This window comes from Eumetopias jubatus, unplaced genomic scaffold (assembly GCF_037043125.1).
Source record: "Eumetopias jubatus isolate StellerSeaLion01/CBP00866 unplaced genomic scaffold, mEumJub1_p1.0 scaffold_4, whole genome shotgun sequence".
Classification (NCBI taxonomy): Eukaryota; Metazoa; Chordata; class Mammalia; order Carnivora; family Otariidae; genus Eumetopias; species Eumetopias jubatus.
Genome location: NW_028274810.1, coordinates 127,745,159 through 127,767,772, shown reverse-complemented (window position 1 = coordinate 127,767,772; position 22,614 = coordinate 127,745,159). Strand labels below are relative to the sequence as shown.

The 22,614-nt window shown below is 34.2% G+C and overlaps 1 protein-coding gene across 5 annotated transcripts in view; it reads right to left on the bottom strand.

The window, feature by feature from the left end:
* TAF2 (TATA-box binding protein associated factor 2) overlaps positions 1-22,614 on the bottom strand; it is an 83,259-nt gene that overhangs the window by 23,335 nt on the left and 37,310 nt on the right. For all 5 annotated transcript variants that reach the window (XM_028090856.2, XM_028090857.2, XM_028090858.2 and 2 more), the window contains 6 exons: positions 21,241-21,381; positions 17,615-17,725; positions 13,280-13,473; positions 12,293-12,432; positions 9,484-9,553; positions 2,541-2,650 (listed from right to left, as the gene is read on the bottom strand). In XM_028090856.2, coding sequence (XP_027946657.1) covers positions 2,541-2,650; positions 9,484-9,553; positions 12,293-12,432; positions 13,280-13,473; positions 17,615-17,725; positions 21,241-21,381 — 766 coding nt within the window. The remainder of the gene's footprint in view (positions 1-2,540; positions 2,651-9,483; positions 9,554-12,292; positions 12,433-13,279; positions 13,474-17,614; positions 17,726-21,240; positions 21,382-22,614) is intronic.

Genomic DNA, 22,614 nt, shown 5'->3' with positions numbered 1-22,614 from the left:
CCAATAGGGAGCGAGGGGCAGACAGAGGTCAGTAGGATTAAGGGACTTAGATGATGTTCTAGTTCCTTTTGTTATAAGTGAATTCTCATTACCATTTCTTTTTTTTTTCTTAAAAATAATCACAAGAAGATATACAGTAATGTGAAAAATTATCATGATAAAATGCTGTTTAATACCTTCATTTCAACTACAACTATGTACATACAATTTTTTCCCGTAAAGGCCAAATATACTTAAATGTTAATAGTGGGGAATGTAATAAAATTATGTAATATTTTCTGTTTTGGTTCAGATAAAACTCTGTAACATGATTATATTGACATTATCATTTTATAAAAAGAAACTTTAAAAATTATGGGGAGCCTGGCTGACTCAGCTGGTGGAGCATATGACTCTTGATCTTGGGGTTGTGAGTTCGAGCCTTACACTGAGTTTAGAGATTACTTAAAAAAAAAAACTAAAAAAAAAAAAAATTTAAACAACAAAAAAAAGGTATTTTCTTAAATCAGATTCATTCATGTATCCCAAAGGTTCAGGAGTGGAAGGGAAATGAGCAATCCTCTAACCAATTTCCCCTAATGTCCAATGTCCTCTGAAAACATTAAAAACAAAACAAAACAAAAAACTATTCCCAACTATTCACGCCACTCCCACTGTTCATATTGCTCCCATTTATTTATAACTCCGAAGAGCTGAGCAATAAACTGTTTACAACTACAGATCTGTTTTGTTTAGAGAACTGCCACAGGGAATTCCAAATCAAAGCAACAACTGTACTTTATACTGAACACTATCAAAATTAAATACTAAAACGTCAGAGCTTGAATTTATATAGTCAATCAGAGCTTGAATTTATATAACCACAACTTTCCAATGGGTTTCAAATGTCTTACAGAAATTGTTCCATTAATCTTAAACACATATTCTGTTGAAGAAATCTTCCCTAGAAGGTGATAAGAGATTCTTTGTAATTCATTATGCTTTCCTCAAAGTTATAATCCATCCCAGTCATGGAATCATGCATTCTTGTTAAGAATATATTCAACACAGTATAGTTTGTGCCACATATTAACTATTAAATGATCCTTTACAAGTTCCTGAACTTGTGTATTCATTCCCCAGATCTAAATGACAGTAATCATAACATCCTTCAAGGTACCACAAGTAGCAAAATATAAAACATTATGTAAACAGCAGCAATCATTCTTCTAGGGATTAGGGAAACCATTAGAAAAATAATTTAGCTTTATCAGTAGAAACTGGTTTAATGTGTTTTCTGAATACTTTGAGGACAAGGGCCATACTACTGTAATTCAATTTGATACCTGCTATGGTGCTTTTACTTGGTGTGCTGCACTATGATTATGAAACTGAGGGACAGAGTTATACAATTACTTAACATCACAATGCTAGTAAATAAAATAATTAAAAAAATTTTTTTTTAAAGAATCAGAACTTGGTATTTAGTTATGATTTAGTGAAGTGGCCACCAATGAAACAAACATTTTCTAAATTATTTAGTTATTGTCTAAATAAACAAGTTATTTTCTAATATTCTAGAGAATATTAGAGTAACATACATATTGGAATGAACAGCAACTGCTCTCTCACCATCTACCCAGCACAGTTTATCTTTAAGTAAAATAAATTTACCTTTTAATTGAATTTTAAATCCAAACCGGTATTATAATTTCAACACATCAGATACATAAGGCAAATTTTCTTTAAACATTTACAAGTCAATTGGAAAAGACCAAAAATTCAATTAAATAAAAATGGCAAAGAATATGAATGACCTACCAAAAAGGAACTACAGGTAGCTCAAGTACATGAGAAGCAAAATGATATCATTACTCTGTTAGTTTAACATTTTGGGCACTTAATATGAACTAGGTACTGTGCTTTACAGATAGTAACTCAAGTGAATTTTCAGTTTGCAGAGGCAGGTATCATCAGGAGATACACAGGCTTAGAAAAGTTACACCTCATAAATTATTCAGCTGGGACCTGACCCTCATCCAACTGGTTCCAGAGCCTATACAAAGGAGCACTGGGCTATCCTGCCTCTTGACCTCATCCAAATACAGTGAATTCAAACTGTGAATGAGATACCATGGTCTCCACTGTGCAGAACAGTAACAACATTCACTGCTCCTGAAAGGATCCACAGGAAACTGGCTACCCCTGGGAAAGGCCACCAGGCAGCAAGGGAAAACAGGTGAGAAGATATAGTTTTCAACTCCTTATAATCTTCTGAAATAGAAATAACAATAATAGTTTGCAGGTCTATATTTATAGCTCCTTAGACATGTGGAATACTTCCACATAAATTAATATTTTTGTTTCCTCAACCACCTTGTGAGGCAAAGTGAGTGAATATATCCTTAGTCAATGTCACCACACTCACCACTGTGAAGGCAGATGTAATAGGTATCCTTCTTAAAAAAAAAAATAAAATATTAACCATAGTTCTTTAAGTACTGAAAACTTGCTGCAAAATGAAAATACCCCAATAATAAAATTTTTTTAAAAATTCTTACCAGAATTCATAAGTTTCCAAAGTTGATCTACCAAGGCTTCATTGCATAACGGAGACTCCATGTTCTTAGTAAATGGTGGGTTCTTCGTCAACATGTTTAGAATCTTATGTCTGAAAGATAAAGAAAAAACTTCCGCCGACCATGAAGTAAAAACATTTGAAAATTATCTATAGTAACTCCTTCCTATTTTATCATCTCTTCTTAGATTTATTTTTGTGTTTAAGTTTAAGTTCAAAAGACATTATTTTACACATCCTAAATATTTACTATGGTTTTTTCACTAGAAAGGTTCTGGTGGGTTTGTTCTTTTCTAAAATTACCTTAGTGTATAAGGAGGTCCTTTAAAACCTGACTCTATGTATTCCTAACCAATCTTTCTCATTCCATTTCTAAAATGAACATTTTATTCTCCTTAGAAAAATTTTTAAAGAAAGGCTGGTCAGTAAATACAAAAATCTTAAAATGGGGCAAAAAAAAAAAAAATTACATATGAAGAACAAGTCTACGTTGAGGTAATAAAATGAATATAGACTTCATTATTATAGTATCTTTGTAAAGCATAGAAATGTGCAGAAGCTTTTAAAATATGGAGACCCAAAAAAAAAGGTTTCCTCAAAATGAGCCGAAGTTTAGAGGAGTTAATTAGTGAAAGGATCCTCATGTTGGGTAACAATTAAAGTTTGCTACTGGGAGTTATCCCCTGTGAGAGGCCAGCTGAACACTCATGGAGTCTTCTAAAAATAGGGCAGTGTGACCAAAACAACATCTGAAAACGAAAATGTCCAACGCTATGAGTAGGAGACGCCAACAGAAAGAGGATAGAAAAAGAAAAGGAACAGCAAGTAAGCAATGGCGGCAGTCTAACACTGAGCGCAACGATAAGAGCCAGGCCCAGGCCTAAGAGATGCAAGACCACACAGTAATGGAACGCTTGGATACAAATGGAGGAGACACTTACATTGTAATTACAAATGACTAACCTGAAAGGTGAACCCAAGGCAGTTTTTATATTTAATTGTTGGTGGTAAGGCATCAGACTGGATTTATACTTGAAAAAGACATGGGAAGAAAGTGGAACTACTAGGTTGCAGATTAAGATACTTAACCACTTTTGGCTTCAATTTTATGTCTGTAAAACTGAAAGATGTGCTCTCACTTTAATATCCTCTTGTGCTTTGATATTTTAAGACCGTATAAAAGACTACTGAAAAGCTATGAGAACAAAAAGTGGAGTTATAGATGCAATTTACAGATAGGGATTATGAAAGGGGATACATATCTTCATGCATATTTCATATGCGTATTTTCATAACTTTATAAATAAACACAATTCCTGTCCTTAAGGAACTCAAAATCTATCTGTAAGAATAGATCAATATTACAGGTAAACAATCTTTAAAAATATGGACAAGTTTGTTCTTTAGAGCAGGTTAATGTTGTTATACTTTAAGTTTGCATTAATTAGAAAACTTAAGTTTCTATTCGGCTGCTTTCCCAGTTACCCCAAATACCAAAGTGGTAGGTGTGCCAATGAACTGTAAAGAGTGAAACTGAGGATATCTTTGAAATGATCACTGAAAGAGCAATAGTGATCAGTACATGTATTATTACTATCAAATTAAACATTGCTTCAAAACTTCTGTTTTCCTCTAAAGTTTAGATGATAGAAGATAGGATTTTATAAAGAAATACTTATAAATGACTAAACACCCAAAGTGATACTCAGAGGAGATGAAGTTTAAGGGAAGACAATGAGAATCTCATGCTTAAATTTACAGAGATTAAACATAAAAATTCAGAATAAGCATATGCTTCACACAACTGGAACAGACCTAAAGCAAATCCTGAGAAAGTCATAGGTTTATAAGTTTGCTGCTGCATCACATTATTTCCCTAAACAGTTGAGAATTTTCTTGGTGGGCAAGTCCAATCTATTGTCAATCACTTATCAATAAGAAACTCAAATCAAAACCAAAAACATGCTCAAAATCTCTCATGAGAAAAAGCACAGGATGTATGTGTGTCTCTTGAGGGACGGATACACTGTGATCATATGTATGCTTCATTCCAAAACCAAAATATAATTTCATGTCATCTTTAAAACAATCCTATCCATTTTAAAGAATATAATTAACAGTTCTTCCTATCAATATAAAAAGTATATTCATGGGCAGAAATGACTGGAAAGCAATAATCTAAAATGTTAAGTATTTCTGGGTAAAATAATTACAGGCTATTTAAGTTTTCTTCTTAATGTAATTTTGCATTTTTCCAAATTTATATGAGTATTTTAAAATGTCATGCCCAGTGATGAATCACTAAATTCTACCCCTGAAACCAATACTACACTATATGTTAACTAATTTGAATTTAAATAAAATCTTGAAAAAAAGGAAAAGAAAAAAGTTATGCCAACTGAAAGGAAACTATAATTTTCAAAAATGTAAATTTCATTTTAGTTCAAAAATAAAACACCTAGATTTAATTAATTAAAAACTACGCACCTAGTTTTTTTTTCCTTTTTTTAAAATTCATTTGAGAGAGAGAGAAAAACAGCATGAGAGGGGAGAAGGTCAGAGGGAGAAGCAGGCTCCCCACTGAGCCGGGAGCCTGATGTGGGACTCGATCCCAGGACTCTGGGATCATGACCCAAGCTGAAGGCAGTTGCTTAACCAGTGGAGCCACCCGGGCGCCCCGTCCTTTTTTTAGATTATTTATCTTATCAGACATGTAAAATGAACAGCAAACTTTATGAAAAAAAGCGTTAGTAATCGGTCAGGTGATTATACAGGTTAATTAAAGTGCATTTATTTAGTTTAAATTCTCAAGATACCTTAATGAAGAATTAATCTATAATCTGAAAATCTTCTATTGAGAGAAAACTACACATATAAAGTGGACAACCCTATTACCATATTTAAAACATCAAGCCAACATGAAAGACTGAGAACTTCCCCAACATTTCAAAATAAACACCTTAAAGCTTTTTTCTGTATACAGTTCTGAACAGAGAGATAATATCATTTCTCTTTAACATATGAAAGAAGTTAAACATACATATGATTAGAAAAAAAGCCATACATATGATTAAAGGAAAAAGGAAAAAATTGCATCCAATCACTCATTTCACATGTATTGAACCAACTATATATAAGGCACTATGCTATATTCCAGACACTGACAAAAAGGAAACATGGTCCCTATCTTTTTGGAACTTATATTCCCATGGGGGAGACAAAGATAATCAAATAGTTCCAGCTATAAAATTAATACTTCTAATATAGGAGATATTTCTTTACTTAAGTATAGGAAGAACTGTAGGGTTTTTATGGGCAATTATGACTTCAGGGACATGATCTAGTATAGGGAATTAAGGAAGCATCCTTGCAGAAACGATTTTCAAGTTTAGCATTCCTTGATGCTTTCATCAAGGAATAATTACAGGTAATTTGGGTTTTTTCTCCCCCAGACTTTAAGGTTTCACCCTAAAATTCTTCAGCTTTATCTAACTCTATCAAAATCAATAATTCTGATATATATCATAATAAACACAGAAAGAGAAAAGAGAGAAAGAAAAAGAGAAAATCCACATATATTTTTAAATTTTAAGTCTTATGGGGTGCCTGGGTGGCTCAGTTGGTTGAGCGTCCAACTCTTGATTTCAGCTCAGGTCATGATCTCATGGGTCGTGACATCGAGCCCTGCATCAGTTGTCAGTCTCCACACTCAGCAGGGAGTCTCCTTGGTGATTCTCTCCCTCTGCCCCTCCCCTTCACTCTCTCTTTCTGTGTCTCTCTCTCTCAAATAAATAAGTCTTTAAAAAAAAATTTAGTGGGCGCCTGGGTGGCTCAGTTGGTTAAGCGACTGCCTTCGGCTCAGGTCATGATCCTGGAGTCCCGGGATCGAGTCCCGCATCGGGCTCCCTGCTCAGCAGGGAGTCTGCTTCTCCCTCTGACCCTCTCCCCTCTCGTGCTCTCTCTCATTCTCTCTCTCTCAAATAAATAAAATCTTTAAAAAAAAAAATAAATAAATAAAAAAAATAAAATAAAAAAAATTTAGTTCTTATTGAAGACCATTTCATCATTAGGAGTTTAAAGATCAACCAAGGGCCATAAAAATAAAATGCTTGTGTCTGGGGTAGGAGAGAGTAATGCCACTGATTTTAAGACATATACCAAATGTTTATCCATCTTAAAGACTAAGAATTCTATCCAATCAATAAAGTGGAATATGGCAGATCTGTATTGTAGTTACTTAATGAGTTTAAGAAAAAGTAATAGAACAGATTGGTGGTTGCACGGAAAAGGGGGGCAAAATGAATGCAGCAGGTCAAAGAGTACAAAACTACAATTATAAGTCACAGGGATGTGATGTACAACATGGTGACAATAGTTAATAATACTGTGCTGCATATTTGAAAGTTATTAAGAGAACAGATCATAAAAGTTCTCAACACAAGAAAAAAAGTGTGTAACTATGTATGGGGAGGATGTTAACTGAACTTACTGTGGTGACAATTTCTCAATATATGCTAATATTGAATCACTGTGTTGTATACCTAAAACTAACATAATGTTTTATGTCAATTATACCTAAAAGGAAAAGGGAGAAAAAGTAATGATGGGAACACAGAGAAAAGGACAGAGCTCTTATTCAAAGTATTAAAAGCAAAGAAGAAACACAAAAATATGGACAGATGTGCCAAGATACTAAGAAATATGCAGATACATTAACTGTTATGTGGTAACACTTCTTTTTTGTCTTGACAATTAACATTAAAGATTTTTAAAGAATGCCGAATTTTTTAACTATGAATGAACCTATGGGCTAGATGATATTAAGTACAGACTAAGAGTTTCCCTACTGATGATATAAATGAATCATATCAATTAAGAAGAAAAGTGTCAAATATAATCATGAACTATGTCTTTAAATAGATTTTCAGTTCAATTATAAATAACAGTGCTCTTGAAATTTGAATGCTTTTAATAGTTCCACAACAGAATTTCAAAAAAAAATCATTTAGACTGTACAGTATGTAATTTAGAAATATAGAAACTTCAAATATTATATAGTACTACAATCTGCTAAAATCGTCTTCAAAACAGTTCCATGATCTCAGAAATACATGCCTTAACATTAGTTCTGATGCTGTGAACTGAAAACATAAATGAATACATGATACACTTTGTTTATACTGTATTTATAATTTCTGTTCCTACTTGCTATCAGTAGGATCTTATAAACTTTCAAATGCATGAACTCTGTCATGTAAGAGATGAAGGTGGTTTCCTGCCTATCCTCTTATCTGATGATTATGAGATTTTTGTCAATGTTAACCTTACCTTTAGTACACATCAATCACAAAGAAAAATTATTTAAAATATACACACAAGTCAAAGAGTACAAAAGGAACTTTTGTACTCTGTACAGATCAGGAACTTATGAAATAATAACAGCAAAACTTTATACAAAGATACGCATATAACAAGCATCATTTGAAACACTGAAATGGGGGCGCCTGGGTGGCTCAGTCTTAGGTAAGTGTCTACCTTCGGCGCAGGTCATGATCTCAGGGTCCTGTGATCGAGCCCCACATCGGGCTCCCTGCTCAGCGGGGTGTCTGCTTGCCCCTCACCCTCTGCCCCTCACCTTGCTCATGCTCTCTCGCTCTGCTCTCTCAAATAAATAAAATCTTTAAAAAAAAATAAAGATAAAAAAAAACAATGAAATGGTTAGAGTTGAAAGACAGACAGACATAAAACACTGAAATAATAAGGTCACTTAACCAAGAGCTCACTGCTACAACCAACCCAAAAAACTACCGTTGGTCAAAGACAATGTCTTTAATCTCTTATGTGGACTCCTCATGTCCAGATGCATTTCAGTAAAGTTAGAAGCAGTTTGCCTGTATGTCTTTTCAGAAGAAAAGAACCATCTGTCAACTTATGTGTCAGGTTGAGTAAGACAATTAACATCTCTAGGTTTATGTTCTTGTTTCTAGTGGGCATAACTATAAGTTACTTCCCACAATTCAAATTTTATTTTATGAAGTCATAATCTTAAAACAAATGAACAAAAATTTAAGTGTCTCATATATACAAAGAAAGGAAGACAGAAAAGGTCAAATATTTAATCCTATTCAAATACACTATGAACATCCTACTTTGCAAAAAAAAGCAACAGAAATGAAGACTAGAAGAAATACAAAAATGAAAACTGTTACTAAGTCAGAACTGGGATTTTCTTCTATTTTTGCTTATTTTCTAAATTTTAAATCTTACATTACACTTTTTAAATCCTAAGTCTATGGATTAAAAATGAGATTTTATAGGAGATAGAAAGGAACAAATGGGATACACCAAGACATTTCTCTCAACGACTTTTAATGTAGACTGAATCAATCAATACAGGTATTATAAATTTGGATATATAAGAGATGGCCCATGTACACTACAAACTGTTATGTAAGCTTTTCTTTAAATTACAATAGAAGTCGTACATAAAATTGCGGGGAATAAACTTTGCTTATTAACAATGTATTTTTTAAAATGTCTTTCCAAAGGTATACACAATTTTTTTAAAGAATTTATTTATTAGAGAGAGAAAGAGAGAGTGTGCATGCGCACATGTACACACGCAGAAGCTGGGCGGCAGGGCAGAGGGAGAGGGAGAAGCTGACTCCCTGCTGAGCAGGGAGCCTGATGCGCTGGCTCCATCCCAGGACCCTGAGATCATGACCTGAGCCCAAGGCAGACGCTCAACTGACTGAGCCACCCAGGCATACTCCATTTTTTAAAAAGCACCCTAAAAAGGACATTAATAAATGTATAACATGTTCTTCTATTTTTAAAAATAATAAAAACTTGTTCCATGTATAATCTTCCCAACTTCTTCAGTTTATTTTAGGACTTGCAAAATCAAATTTAGCACAAAAACTAACCTTACATAGGGTACAGGATCATTCTGAATCATATTAAGTAGCCATTGCAGTTCTTCATAACTCCTGTCCACTGAAAATAAAGAAATATATTTGTTTTTAACTGTAACAGATGAAATAAGGAGTGATAAGGAAAGATTTACACTTAATATTTAGGGCTATGCCTTAGCTGTATTTCAAATCAGAGCTGAAGGCTGTAGACAACTTCTTACATTTTTTTATGGACTAGGCCACTTTGTAAACTTCACTGGTATTGTGCTGTATATAGCCAAAACATAAAACAGGACCAAGTGCCTATTTTTCAGTAATGCTCAAGTCAATGACAAATAGAACATAAAGGAAATTATAATTTATTAGGAGCCCTAAATTAGAGATGAGTAACTCTAAATGGACAAAATATATTTAAATAAAATTGTGTTCTAGATGCTTAAATCAAATTAATAGGAAAATCTGATACCCACTGGTATCTCAACTATATTAGAGTATGCAATAGAAATACTGTTTTTACCGAAGTGGTTTCTTTCATTTTAAGAGTAAAGAACAGTCTTAACTTTTCAACATAACATAACATAGTGCTATAAATATAAATAATCTGGATAAAACCACTCATTAGCAATTTCCATTCACCTTTTCAACAAGTTATGCTTCTATGATTTGAAAAGCTTTATTATCAGAATTTTATTTCTGATATCTTCCATTTTTTCACTTTCTAATGATCTACAATTATAGATAATACCGAAGCACCTCTCAATTATACTTATTAGCATTCTTTTGGAAATCATAATATTAGCATTCTATTTCATTTCAGGTAATACTAATTCATGAAATCTTAGTATTTATGTGACAGTAAACATCATTCATGTATCTTGGGAAAGAAGGTTGAGAATACTGGCATATTTGTTAAATCTCAGGATGTCTAGATTTCACAAATTGGTAAATTGTCAAAACAAAACAGGAGACTGATAGATTACATTTTTTTACTTGACAAAAAATCTATTAAAAAAAAAATCACTATTTTCACCGCCATTTCTTAAGAGAAAGAATTATTGTTACCCTCAATAAAAAGAACAAATGACAATCCTTTCTAAACTTAGGCCAACATATATAATATACACACTATTTTGTTCTTACCTTTTATAATTTCTGACTATACATACACATACTTCTATTGAAATTTACCAAAAAAATGATAAAGATTTCAGTAATTTCCTCTAACATGTAAAAATTAACCAGTATCTATTAAAGAACTTCCCTCACTCCTTCCTCTTTCCATAGTCAGAAGTATAACATACTCTAATTTCTTCACTCTTCCCATATTTTGGCACGATAATCTGAAATTCTCTAGGCAAATTAAATATTTCTTATATTTGCATATTATTTTTTTAAAGATTTTATTTATTTGAGAGAGAGACAGAGCATGAATGGGGGAGGGACAAAGGGAGGAGAGTGGAAGCAGGCTCCCTGCTGAACGAGGAGCCCGACTTGGGCCTTGATCCCAGGTCCCTGTGATCACAACCTGAGCTGAAGTCAGACGCTCAACCAACTGAGCCACTGAGGCACCCCTGTATATTATAAAGAATTATTTTTGAGAGGTACCTGGGTGGTGCAGTCAGTTACGCCTCCGACTCTTGGTTTTGGCTCAGGTCATGGTCTCAGGGTCGTGAGAATGAGCCTGCATGGGGTTCCTGCCCAATGTGGAGTCTGCTCAGCGTGAAATCTGCTTAAGATGCTCTCTTCCTCTGCCCATCGCCCCACCTCTGCACGTGCGTGCTCCCTCTCTCAAAGAAATAAAATCTTTTTTAAAAGAAGAATTATTTTTGAAGTTTGCATTAAATTTTATAACCACGTTATTAACAAATATTTAAGCTTAGTTGTTTTTTGGGGTTTTTTTGGTTTTTTTTTTACAGGCACAGTCACTCATCACTAGGTCTTTCATTTCACACTTTCATCAATCTTGAGTTATTATTTGATTCACTTCTAGGTCAGCTGAAAATTCTTTGGGAATTCTGTTTTAAAGAATGTTCCACAGGAGATGTATTTCTAAATTTTTAAGGCTACATGAGTGACAACCTGGCAAAAAAGAGAAGGTAGGATTGCAGTTTTCCCTAAACATTACATTAGCCATTTGTTCACTGTCTTTTGAACTCTTCATATTCTGAAGAAGTCACAGGCCACAGGCCACATTATTCTTTTATCCTGTGTAATAACTGGGTTCCTTAACCTTAAAATTTTAAATTTTATCAGACTCTAGCTTAAGAAGTTTCATTTTACTCTTTTGCTTTTCTTCTACCTGCTTTATTCTTCTTGACTGATTCTTAATATTTTCATCTCTATATTTTTCTGCCCTGTATTTCTTTAAATGTTTTGAATATATAATATTTTCTTAGCCATTTTTTGGTCTTACTTTTCTTCAACTTCAAAAAACCTTTTCTAATCCCCCCTACTGAGGCTCCCGTGTATATATCTCACTTTACTTTCAGAAACAAATTTTTGAAAGGTACAAAATGTTTTCTTGAGTCCTCAGTTAGAAATTTCTCAAAAATCTTCTTCCAGTTTTAATAACATGTAATTAAAGCTATGGAGTAATACACTGACTCCTTAGAAAGACCAAAGATACCTAGCTCTAATTTTATTCTTTTCCCTCACTTATTCTTATACAAGTTCTACATTTACCAAAATTCTTTCTAAAGAATTTAAAATTTAAATCTCTATTTTTGTTTGCAATAGGAAACCCCAAAAACTGAGACGGCCTTAAATATTTAGTAAACATTTCCTTCTAAAATGACAAGAGCAAATGCTTATAAAGCATTACCTTTAGTATAATCAACAACTGCTTCCAAAGCTGCTATCCTAATGTCCACAAAGTGGCCATACTCTGCATAAGATTTAAAAAGAGCTGGATCACTTGGCACATGTCCATTCTTCTGAAGCACTCGTATGGCTCTCAAACAACTAGGAAAAAGAGTATTTACAGTGAAATTTTTTTTTTTTTAAGATTTTATTTATTTGACAGAGAGACACAGTGAGAGCAGGAACGCAAGCAAGGGGAGTGGGTGAGGGAGAAGTAGGCTTCCTGCCGAGCAGGGAGTGCGATGCGGGGCTTGATCTCAGAACCCTGGGATCATGACCTGAGCCGAAGGCAGACGCTTAACGACTGAGCCATCCAAGCGCCCCTACAGTTAAATATTTCTATAAAAACATTTTGAATCAAACTTGCTTCCCAGGCATCAGGAATCAATCTGTAACAGCAAACTGAAAAACTGATGTGATCTGAATCATCTTTTAATTTTGTAACATTAATAACATTAATTTTTTGCAATAATTTAGTCAATAATGTGCACGGAAAATGAGAACTGGTGATATCTGAACCACTCGATCAACTTTTTGTTAGCAAACCCCTAAAGAAATAGAAGTTTTTGATAGCCATATACAAACAAGTTGATAGAAGTGAAGTCATCTAAGTAAGAAGCTTAATAATACAGAGAAATTTATACTATATCCAATGGGATAAAAACGTTTTGCAGACATCAAAAATGTTTATGAAGAACTTCTGATGACATGAGAAAGCATTTATGATCTAAGCAGAATACAAAAATTTATGTATATGATATATATCACATAATTAAAAATGTATTTAGTTACAAGAGGAAAAAATTTAGAAGGCCATTCTCTAAAATAGTAAAAATATATCTGTGATGGTACAATGATATAAGATTTTCATTTTCTTTTACTTTACTATATTTCCTATAATTAGAATAATTTCTATTATAATTATAAAAGCAAGTAACTTTTACCATACCTGACAGTGATGGTGTGTCTATAACTTGGAAGAAGTTTTTCCATATTCAAAAACCTGGTGATTTCTTCAAGAATGAGTCGCACATCTGGATTTAAGTTGTCCAAAGTTCGAACTTCATTATTCACACTGACTGCAGGCGTAACAGAGTTGGCAAGGGCATCAATCATTTCAGCACGATAATAGTTATCTGAAAACTAAGCCAAAAATAATCACGAGAAACAAAATTCACACTTCTGTTCAAAAATTAATAAAATATTTATAACTTCAAAACATTATCTGAAAACATAAGCAAGTTCCCTGGTAATTATTTAACTATGTCTTTTGTGTAGTTATACATTGGGAAAAAGAGTGAGAGAGACTTACTAATTAGTAATACATTAGTTTACTCAACTAGTATCTACTGCATGTGAGAGTAACCTACTTAGATTCTTCTCAAAGGAAGACCACAGGCCACAAATCCTGCTGGTAACACAGAGCTCGAAATCAGCTATTTAGCTCTACACTCACATATAAATTTATAACCAAGGATCACCAGATATTTGAGGAAGCCATCAACATAACAAAGGAAGACCAGAACAAACAAAAGGAAAAAAGCAACCTGTTGGAAAGTTTGCAGGGAAAAGAAAACTGGTAAGGGGAAAGGAAATCCAAAACCTATCATGAACATAGTCTGAGAAATAACCAAAGGTATGCCTTTCAATTGTGTAACTTATTTTATTTTTATTTATTTATTTTTTAAAGATTTTATTTATTTGAGAGCGAGCGAGAAACAGCATGAGAGGGGAGAAGATCAGAGGGAGAAGCAGGCTCCCCGCTGAGCCAGGAGCCCGATGTGGGACTCGATCCCAGGACCCCGGGATCATGACCTGAGCCGAAGGCAGTCGCTTAACCAACTGAGCCACCCAGGCGCCCTGTGTAACTTATTTTAAAAAGAAAAAAATATGCAGATTGAGAATCAAAATTAAATTGCAATAATAAAATTGAAAAAAGTTCCTGAAATTCTAAGCAAAAAGGAAGACATAAAGTAAAAAGAAAAGGAAACTAGAGGGCTGGTGTAGAAGACATAACATACAAACAGGAGATCTAGCAAGAAAAGCAGAGAAAAGAGGTGACAACAATCCAAAACAATTTCTAAATCCATATCCCAGTCAATTCCCAGAGAAGCAATTTATTGAAAGGCAACCTAGGGTGGCTTGATTTACACTCAGCAAATCAGATCCTCTAGCCTGGGAATTTGAACTTGGAGCAACTCATTTTATCATCAGTGTTGGGAATGTGGTATGGAAACACAAAATGCCAGGGGATGGAGGGGGAACACCTGCCCCGTGACTTCCACGGTGAGGCAAAAGCTCACATTGACAGTTATAAGGACAGAATCCTGACACATGCCTGTAGTTCAGATACGGGGCAGAAAATAACAAGGTACACATTAAACACAATCAAAGAAAAAATACTCCACACACGTTCACTATGGACCAAGTTTTGTTTTCAAATTGTTCTCATGACTGCAAAATTAGTCACTAAAACTTAAGTCTCAAGTCCTAATCCTTCCCTCTGGAGCCAGAGAAAACAATCATGGATTTTTGCCAGGCTAATTTTATTTTAACATTGTAGCATTTATCAACCTTTTCTTTTCCAGGTTCTAAGTCTGGTTTCCAATTTAGAAAGACCTTTTCCATTCAGAGATTATTCAAATTATGTTTATAGGTTTTCTTCAAATATTCTGATTGCTTCATTGTTACCTCTGATAACTACTTTGCCAACAAAGCAAAAGTCCATTTACTTAACTGCTATTTCTGACCTAAGTATTCAGATCACAGAATGAACTCAGAAATTAAAAATGAGATGGGGGTGTGGGTGAAGTAGGAAAACCAAAAGATTTAACATTTATCCCTCAAACCACGTCCAATTTTCACAGCTACTATAATCCTAACTGAACAAGCTAGATTATCTGATCACCTCAAGGTTACAAGAAACAAGGAAGAAGAAATAATTTGCACAACACATGTAAAGTAGGGACTATTCAGAATAGCGAAAATTCTTACAAAAAACAAAAACAAAAAAAACCCTGAAGGCATCAATATCAGTGTACTATAGCAAAGGCTGACTGATGTTTTTAACAGTGATCCTTTGGAATCAGGAATAGTTTAACCCATGTTCTGTGCACTGTAATTAACTAAACAGATTTCATAATCATATATGATTTATTAGAAATACATATATATGCATAAAAGATTATCATATAAAATGGCTAATAACTAGGCTTAAAGGGGATTAAATTTTAGACTTCTTGAAAACTAACTTATCCAGAGTACGGAATTTCATGCTCTGCCCAATTAATGAGATGTTAAAAATTTTTTAAGTATTTTGCACTGATTCCCAACTTCTTTTTGGCATTTCCACATGTGACCTATTACCCTAAGGTAAAGCTTTATTAGCTTCTATCTCCTCAAGGGGAAAATGAGGTAACAGTATCTATCTCAGACATCTGATGAGAATCATATTAGATTATGCATGTTTTGGTATAGGCCATGGAACACAAAAAAAAATACATTTTATTATTATTATTTGTATTTATTCTATCCTTAATATCTTCCAAGATTAGTATGTTAATCTTATAGCCACTAACTATAACACCTGATTAGCCTTCTTCTCAAAATTACAAGAAATTGAGTCTTACGTTGTTCTGCAAAAATAATGAAGTATAAAATTTAATCATCTGTCAGTATGCACCTTACAAAATCATAAATGATGACATGGATGATAGCATCATATAAAGTAGCATGGTGTACTAAAAAGTACACCACATAGATGGGTGACAACAGCTCACAGCACAATTCCCAGATTATACTTCATGTGTCATTTTAGACTCTCAACCTCTGTGTTTTGCTTTCATTTGTCAACTACAGAATAAGTAAGATTTAAAGAAATTAAAATTAAGGTAGGTGAGATCACTTTGCAAAGTAAAAGTACTATACTGGGACTCCCATGATTTAAATTATACAAGCACCCCCCAAAACAAGAAAACTGACATAAACAATTTTACAAAGTATTTCCCCATTCTATCTGAATATAATCTTGATTTGATATCTGAAATCCTAACCTTATATCTTCAAATAAAAGAAATTCATGTGTAGAGGAAGAAAGGAATACTATAAATGAAAGTCAAAACAAACCAGCAGACTAGGAAGGAAAGAATCTTATAAAAAAATTTTTAACAATATTCAAAAATGGAAAGAAAAAGTCTATCAACTACAATGTACTTTTAAAGTACTAATTTTTTAAGGACTCTTTTTAGCTTAAATCATTTGAATGTTACTCTGACTTGAGGAAAAACTGGTTGTCCTGATTTTCATTATTAATCAACATTTTTTAATAAACATACTTGTCACTTTTTCTTTACTGTTGTGATGTTTCATTAACTGTTCATGGTTTTGACTCATCTGCCATACCAGATACATGTGTCTTTTTATGTCCTGTTCCTTCTTCCTGGAATAACACTTGGAAAATCCTATTCATCTTTGTGACTCAGTTTGAAAATCACCACTTGTATACAAAACTTCCCTGAGTTTTTCTCTCTATACCCTTTGGAAGGCACTACTTTCTCTGAATTTCCCTAGAAAACTCTGTATACGTATTTCCACTATAAAAGATTGTTGACTGTTTACTTGTCTGATCTCCCCATTAGGTTGAATCTGTGAGGGTCCAGAATCAAACTGTGATATATAGCAGTTGTTCAACAGACGTTTAATGAGTAAACGAAATTCTGGATGCCATCTACCAACTCTTCTTTCTGTTTAACACAGTATACTTCCTAGCATAGGATATATTCTCAAAAACATTTACTGATTGTTAGAATAACAAAATGAAATGATTTTTGAAGCACAGCACTCAATAGCTATTTGCTAAATAAATAAATAAACATACATTATGGCAAAAAACAAAAAAGGTTAAATTTACTAATGAACAAATTATCCCAAGAGGGAACTGTTTTCTGTGCAACCCATGGTAAAATAAAAAATAAGAAAAACATAAAAACTGGGCTGTCAGACTTCACCAAAACGAGTTTTAGTTGGCTCCTCGAAATCTGGTGCACTACTATTTCCACATTAGAACAGGTATAAGGAACATTTAAAACACAATTAAAAAAAAAAACAAAAAACAACTAATCTTGGGTTGTCTTCCACTGGTTATTATAATAAATCATATTTGTATATTTCTATCTCTAGAAATTTCAAGTACCATGGACTCAACAATGATTTCACAGTCTAAATATTTCTCTTTAAAAACAAAATAACACTACGTAGTTTTATAATATTCGTTAAAGTATCTTACCTTATTTTTTCTGTTGTCATTGTACTTGATTAAGTCTAAAATGAATGTTAAGACTTCTTTGGGACAAAGGTTGTGAACATCTCTCAATAAAGCCATTGCAACTGGCATAGTCTACAAAAAAAACCAAAAAACTTTTTTAAGCATATAACTTCTTTCGTTACTACAATTCATTTTAGTATATGCAGAAAAGGGGTACTCCGGGACTGACCTAGGTATCCGGATGGAGTTTAACCCCTCTAATTCCCACCCCTTCTCACTGGGAACATGTGAAACATTGTAACAGAAGAGCAGAGTAGCAAACCAAAGGGAGAGCAGTCTGTAGCCTGTGTGCCTTTGTCTTCATTTGGTGGAGTAAAGTATATGTCATAGAAATTATATAAATCCAGTTTTGTGTCTTACAGTGGAAAGGGAATGGGTTTTAACACTAGATAGACTACTCTTCAACTCCTACTCTACTACCAAGATGATTACTTTAGCTAGCTGCTTACTTAAGAGCCTTGTTTCCTCACAACCATTTTTAGGATTAAATGATACGTGGCTGGAAGCATCTGACAGACAGGAAAGAGGTCAATCATCAGTCTGGGAGGCACTGATTCTGCAGTACCACCCCACTCTCAACCTAAAGAAAAATGGTAAATTATCTAAAATCCACCCTAACTTTCCCCTTTCCAGATTTTCACAGGCAACTTTCCGAAAGAAGTGGAAACCTGACTCACACGATGGTAACCTTTACCAGTAAGACCAAGCTATTTAAACTCAAGAAAGAACCACAGATGAAGTCATCACAGTCCTCAGTACCCATGGAGATTTGGACTATACTCTCATCGGATTCAAAATAACAGTAACTTCTAAATTGAAGAACAAAAAGGAGGCAGCATGAAGGAGCAGAAGCAATAGGACAGTCAGTGTTACAACACTGTAACAGGAGACAGTGTTAATGCTGTAAGAACTAAAGGAAAAGCTCTTTTCCACAGAAATACCTTTCTATGCCTGTTCTGCCCTTTTGGGACTCAAGTTTGACTTAGAGAGTAATCTTTTCTCTCTTTTCTGGCCCTAAAAGTATTATGTAAAAGAAACTGGTATACAAGCAATAATATTCCAACTTTTTTGATCGCAACCCATAGTAAGAAATACATTTATATCCCAATCTACACACACACACAAATGTCATATATACTAACTAAAAAACAAAACCACAAACACTTTATACCTAAAGTGTGTTTATACCACACCTTATAAGATGTGTTGCATTCTGATACTGCCTGTTTATTTAAAAAACAAACCAAAACTTACAAATTGATCTCATCCCCCTCACTAATGGGACACAACTCCCAATATGAAACACAATCTAAAGTATATGGACACACAATGGCACAATGAAGGGGACATACTGGGTAGACATCAACTTGTCTCCATACCATGAATTAGTGAAATGGCAACAGAGAGCTGAGCAACAAGTACTAGAGAATGTTCAGTTCTTTAAAATGAGAGGATACCACCTAGACTTCTTTGATTATACCAAAATTGGCTTTCCCCAAACCTGACTCATCCTGAATCTGTTCTGCTGATGAAATTCACTATAATTATATCATGACTTCTACTCTCAGCAGGTGCCTCAATGTTGCTGGGTTATCTTTTACTTCTCCCTCTATCATATATAAATCTCACCTTACCTAATATTTCCCTCAACATCTATCATTTCACTCACTTCCAATCTGCTTTCAACCTGCCTCAGAAAAAGGAATGTTCTTTTTTTTTTTTTAAAGATTTTATTTATTTATTTGACAGAGACACAACGAGAGAGAACACAAGCAGGGAGAGTGGGAGAGGGAGAAAGCAGGCTTCCCGCTGAGCAGGGAGCCTGATGTGGGGCTTGATCCCAGGACTCTGGGACCATGACCTGAGGTGAAGGCAGATACCCAATGACTGAGCCACCCAGGCGCCCCAAAAGGAATGTTCTTATCTTTCCTAAAATTAACCTCCCAACTGCGTTCCACCCACTCCTAATATCTTCAGAATTTACTCTGCCCTCTCTTTTTTATATCTACTTGCTCCCACTTGAATATTTCATCTCTCCTTTTCCATAGATTCCTTTCTCTGTGCCAAACATCCCTCAAGTTTCTTCTTCCTTTATACAAAACAAACCCAAAATGTCCCTTTCTTAGCACTGCTTTTTTTTTAGACAGTGAGAGCAGGAACACAAGCAGGAGGAGTGGGAGAGGGAGAAGGTTTCCCGCGGAGCAGGGAGCCCGATGCGGGGCTCGATCCCAGGACCCTGGGAGCCCCAGGACCCTGGGATCATGACCTGAGCCGAAGGCAGACGCTTAACGACTGAGCCACCCAGGCGCCACATCTTAGCACTGCTTTATCCTCGACATGTCTTTCTCATATTCTTTAACACTAAAATCATTAAATACGCTTTTTTTAGTTTTTTCTACTTCAACTTCACTGTTCTTTCTAGTTTGGTCTACTTAATCTGATCTCTGCCTTCATTACATATTTTATTTTTTTTAGAGAGGGATCTATCTATCTATCTATAGAAAGAGAGAGAGAGAGAGAGTGTGTGTGTAGGGAGGAGAAACAGAGGAAGAGGGAGAGAGAGAATCTTAAGCAGGCTCCACACCCAGCACAGAGGCCAACACAGGGCTGGGTTTCACGACTGAAATCACAAGGTGAGCCAAAATCAAGAGGTGGATGCTTAACCAACTGAGCCACCCAGGCACCCCTACCTTTATTATTATTATTATTATTATTATTATTAAATTACTCAAAACATTTTACAAGTGGTTGGCAAATTGCCCAAATGCTGAAAATCCTGCCTTTCCCACATCCCTTACTAAAACAGTGACACCATCACACCACTGTGACTTTCTGTATTATCATTTATAAAAATCTTATATGATAAATACAGTGTACAAAACACTTTACATACTTGATCTATTTGATTTTTAAAAAGATAAATTTTGCAATTGAGTATATGTGCTGCCGAAGCGAGCACAATTTTACAATTGAGTAAACTGAGACTTACAAGGTTAAGAGACTTGTCCTCGTGCAAACTGCAAGTGAGAGCAGAGCTAGGACTGAAACCAGAGATGGGTACTGTACTTGTCTGTCTCAGAAGGGCTATCCACATTCTAGAAGGACTGCCATCAGAAGAACTCACCCATCTCTCCATCCCCCATGTAACCAACCAAAAAGTTAAATTATCCATTTCTGTTTACTTTAGTATAAATGTTGATAGAGAGTTACTTACACACAGCTCATAAACTCAATGAACAATCAAAATTTGGGGAACCTTTTTTTTTTTTTTTTAGAGATCTTTATTTACTTGAGAGAGAGAGAGAGAACATGCACATGAGTGGGCTGAGGAGCACAGGGAGAAGCAGACTCCCCGATTCGGGGCTTGATCCTGGTACTCTAGGATCATGACCTGAGCCAAAGGCAGACACCTGACCAACTGAGCCACCAGGCGCCCTGGGGAACATCTTGTAGAACCAAAAAGAGAACAAAGACAAACCTTTTATAAAAAAGTAAACACACCTGCTATTTAAAGAGTCCCTGAGTTAAACTGAGATACACAGATAATGGCATACAACAATTGTAACAAAGTAGAAAGTAAACTGCACCTTCTGTAGAAAATAGCTTTGAAAGCTCATAAAGTTGTTTGTTTTCACAATGTTTGGACAAGTTTTGCAACAAAACATTCTAGTAAAGAGTGACTTCATGGCTGGTGGTCCTGTCCATGTGCTCACCATTGAATTCGCAATCTGCAAATAATTAGAAGTAATTTCCATCACCACTGAAAACATACTTTTAAATAAAATAAATAAAATAGCTTCTTAAAATGTATTAAAACAACTGAATTTGTTTTCAACAATTTCAATTCTCAGAAATTTAATACATTTTAACCTTTTATTACCATTTCCCAAAAAAATTAACTCACCTCCCCCCCAAATTCTTTGTATATACACTCATAATTATTTTCTATAATTTCTAAGTTGGAGCATTCTTTTAATGTTTTAAGAAAACATGTTTGCAAAAGCCTTCTTTTCTGAATAAGTTTGTCTTTGTCCATTTAGGAAAATAAAATTCTAACACTTTAAATTACCAAAGAGAATCATCACAATGGATTTTAAATAGGTTTTAAAATCTACCCTAATTGAAAAATAAGCCAAATACAGCGCTAACGTTTTAAGTCTGCAAGAACGCTTCACAAAAAAAACATATCTTGCTATTGAAACTTTTAGCATATACAGAAATTATGTCTGAAAAGAATGAATTTATAATTTTAAATAAGTCTATAATTACATGAACCTGCTAAGATTTAGCATGTGAGAATCACAAAGATTTTTATAGAAGCAATGAAATTATATCCTTAGCAGACGATCTATCAGAGAATACCATACTGTCCCTCACATATCTGAGTAGGATGTAGGAATTCAATAGTGACCATTAAAGAGAAAATGAATCTAAACCATTACAATCTTCGGAGATGTTGGGCAAATGGATTTTAGCAGTGAGGAAGGCAGGGGAGTCACTAAATGGGAAGGAACCTATTATCAAGATGTTTTTTAAATACCTGGAACCCAGTATTTCTGGCCAAATTTTTGTCTGCATTTTTCTGGTTTTCATTTGCTCTACCTTCAGTTTTTTTTGCATCTAAAGAAAAATATTTAGTTTTCTTAATAAATTAACTTTTCTAGCATGTGAAGTTATAGAATCTATCATTTTAAGTTATATATCACTAATACTGATTACTAAACCCAAACCAACATGAAATAATCACCACAGCAGGATAGTTAAGATGAACTGATTTCCTATACTATAAGGTAAAACATCACTCAAACTAAGGTATTTCTTGCCAAATACATCTGTGCTTTAACAGGATGGTTTGGCAATTCAATAAAATGGAGAACAATCCTCTTTGAATTTAAAATCTTTCAGTTTGAAAATTACAAACTTTTAATGCATTATCTATTTTCAGATCAAAACATTTTTCT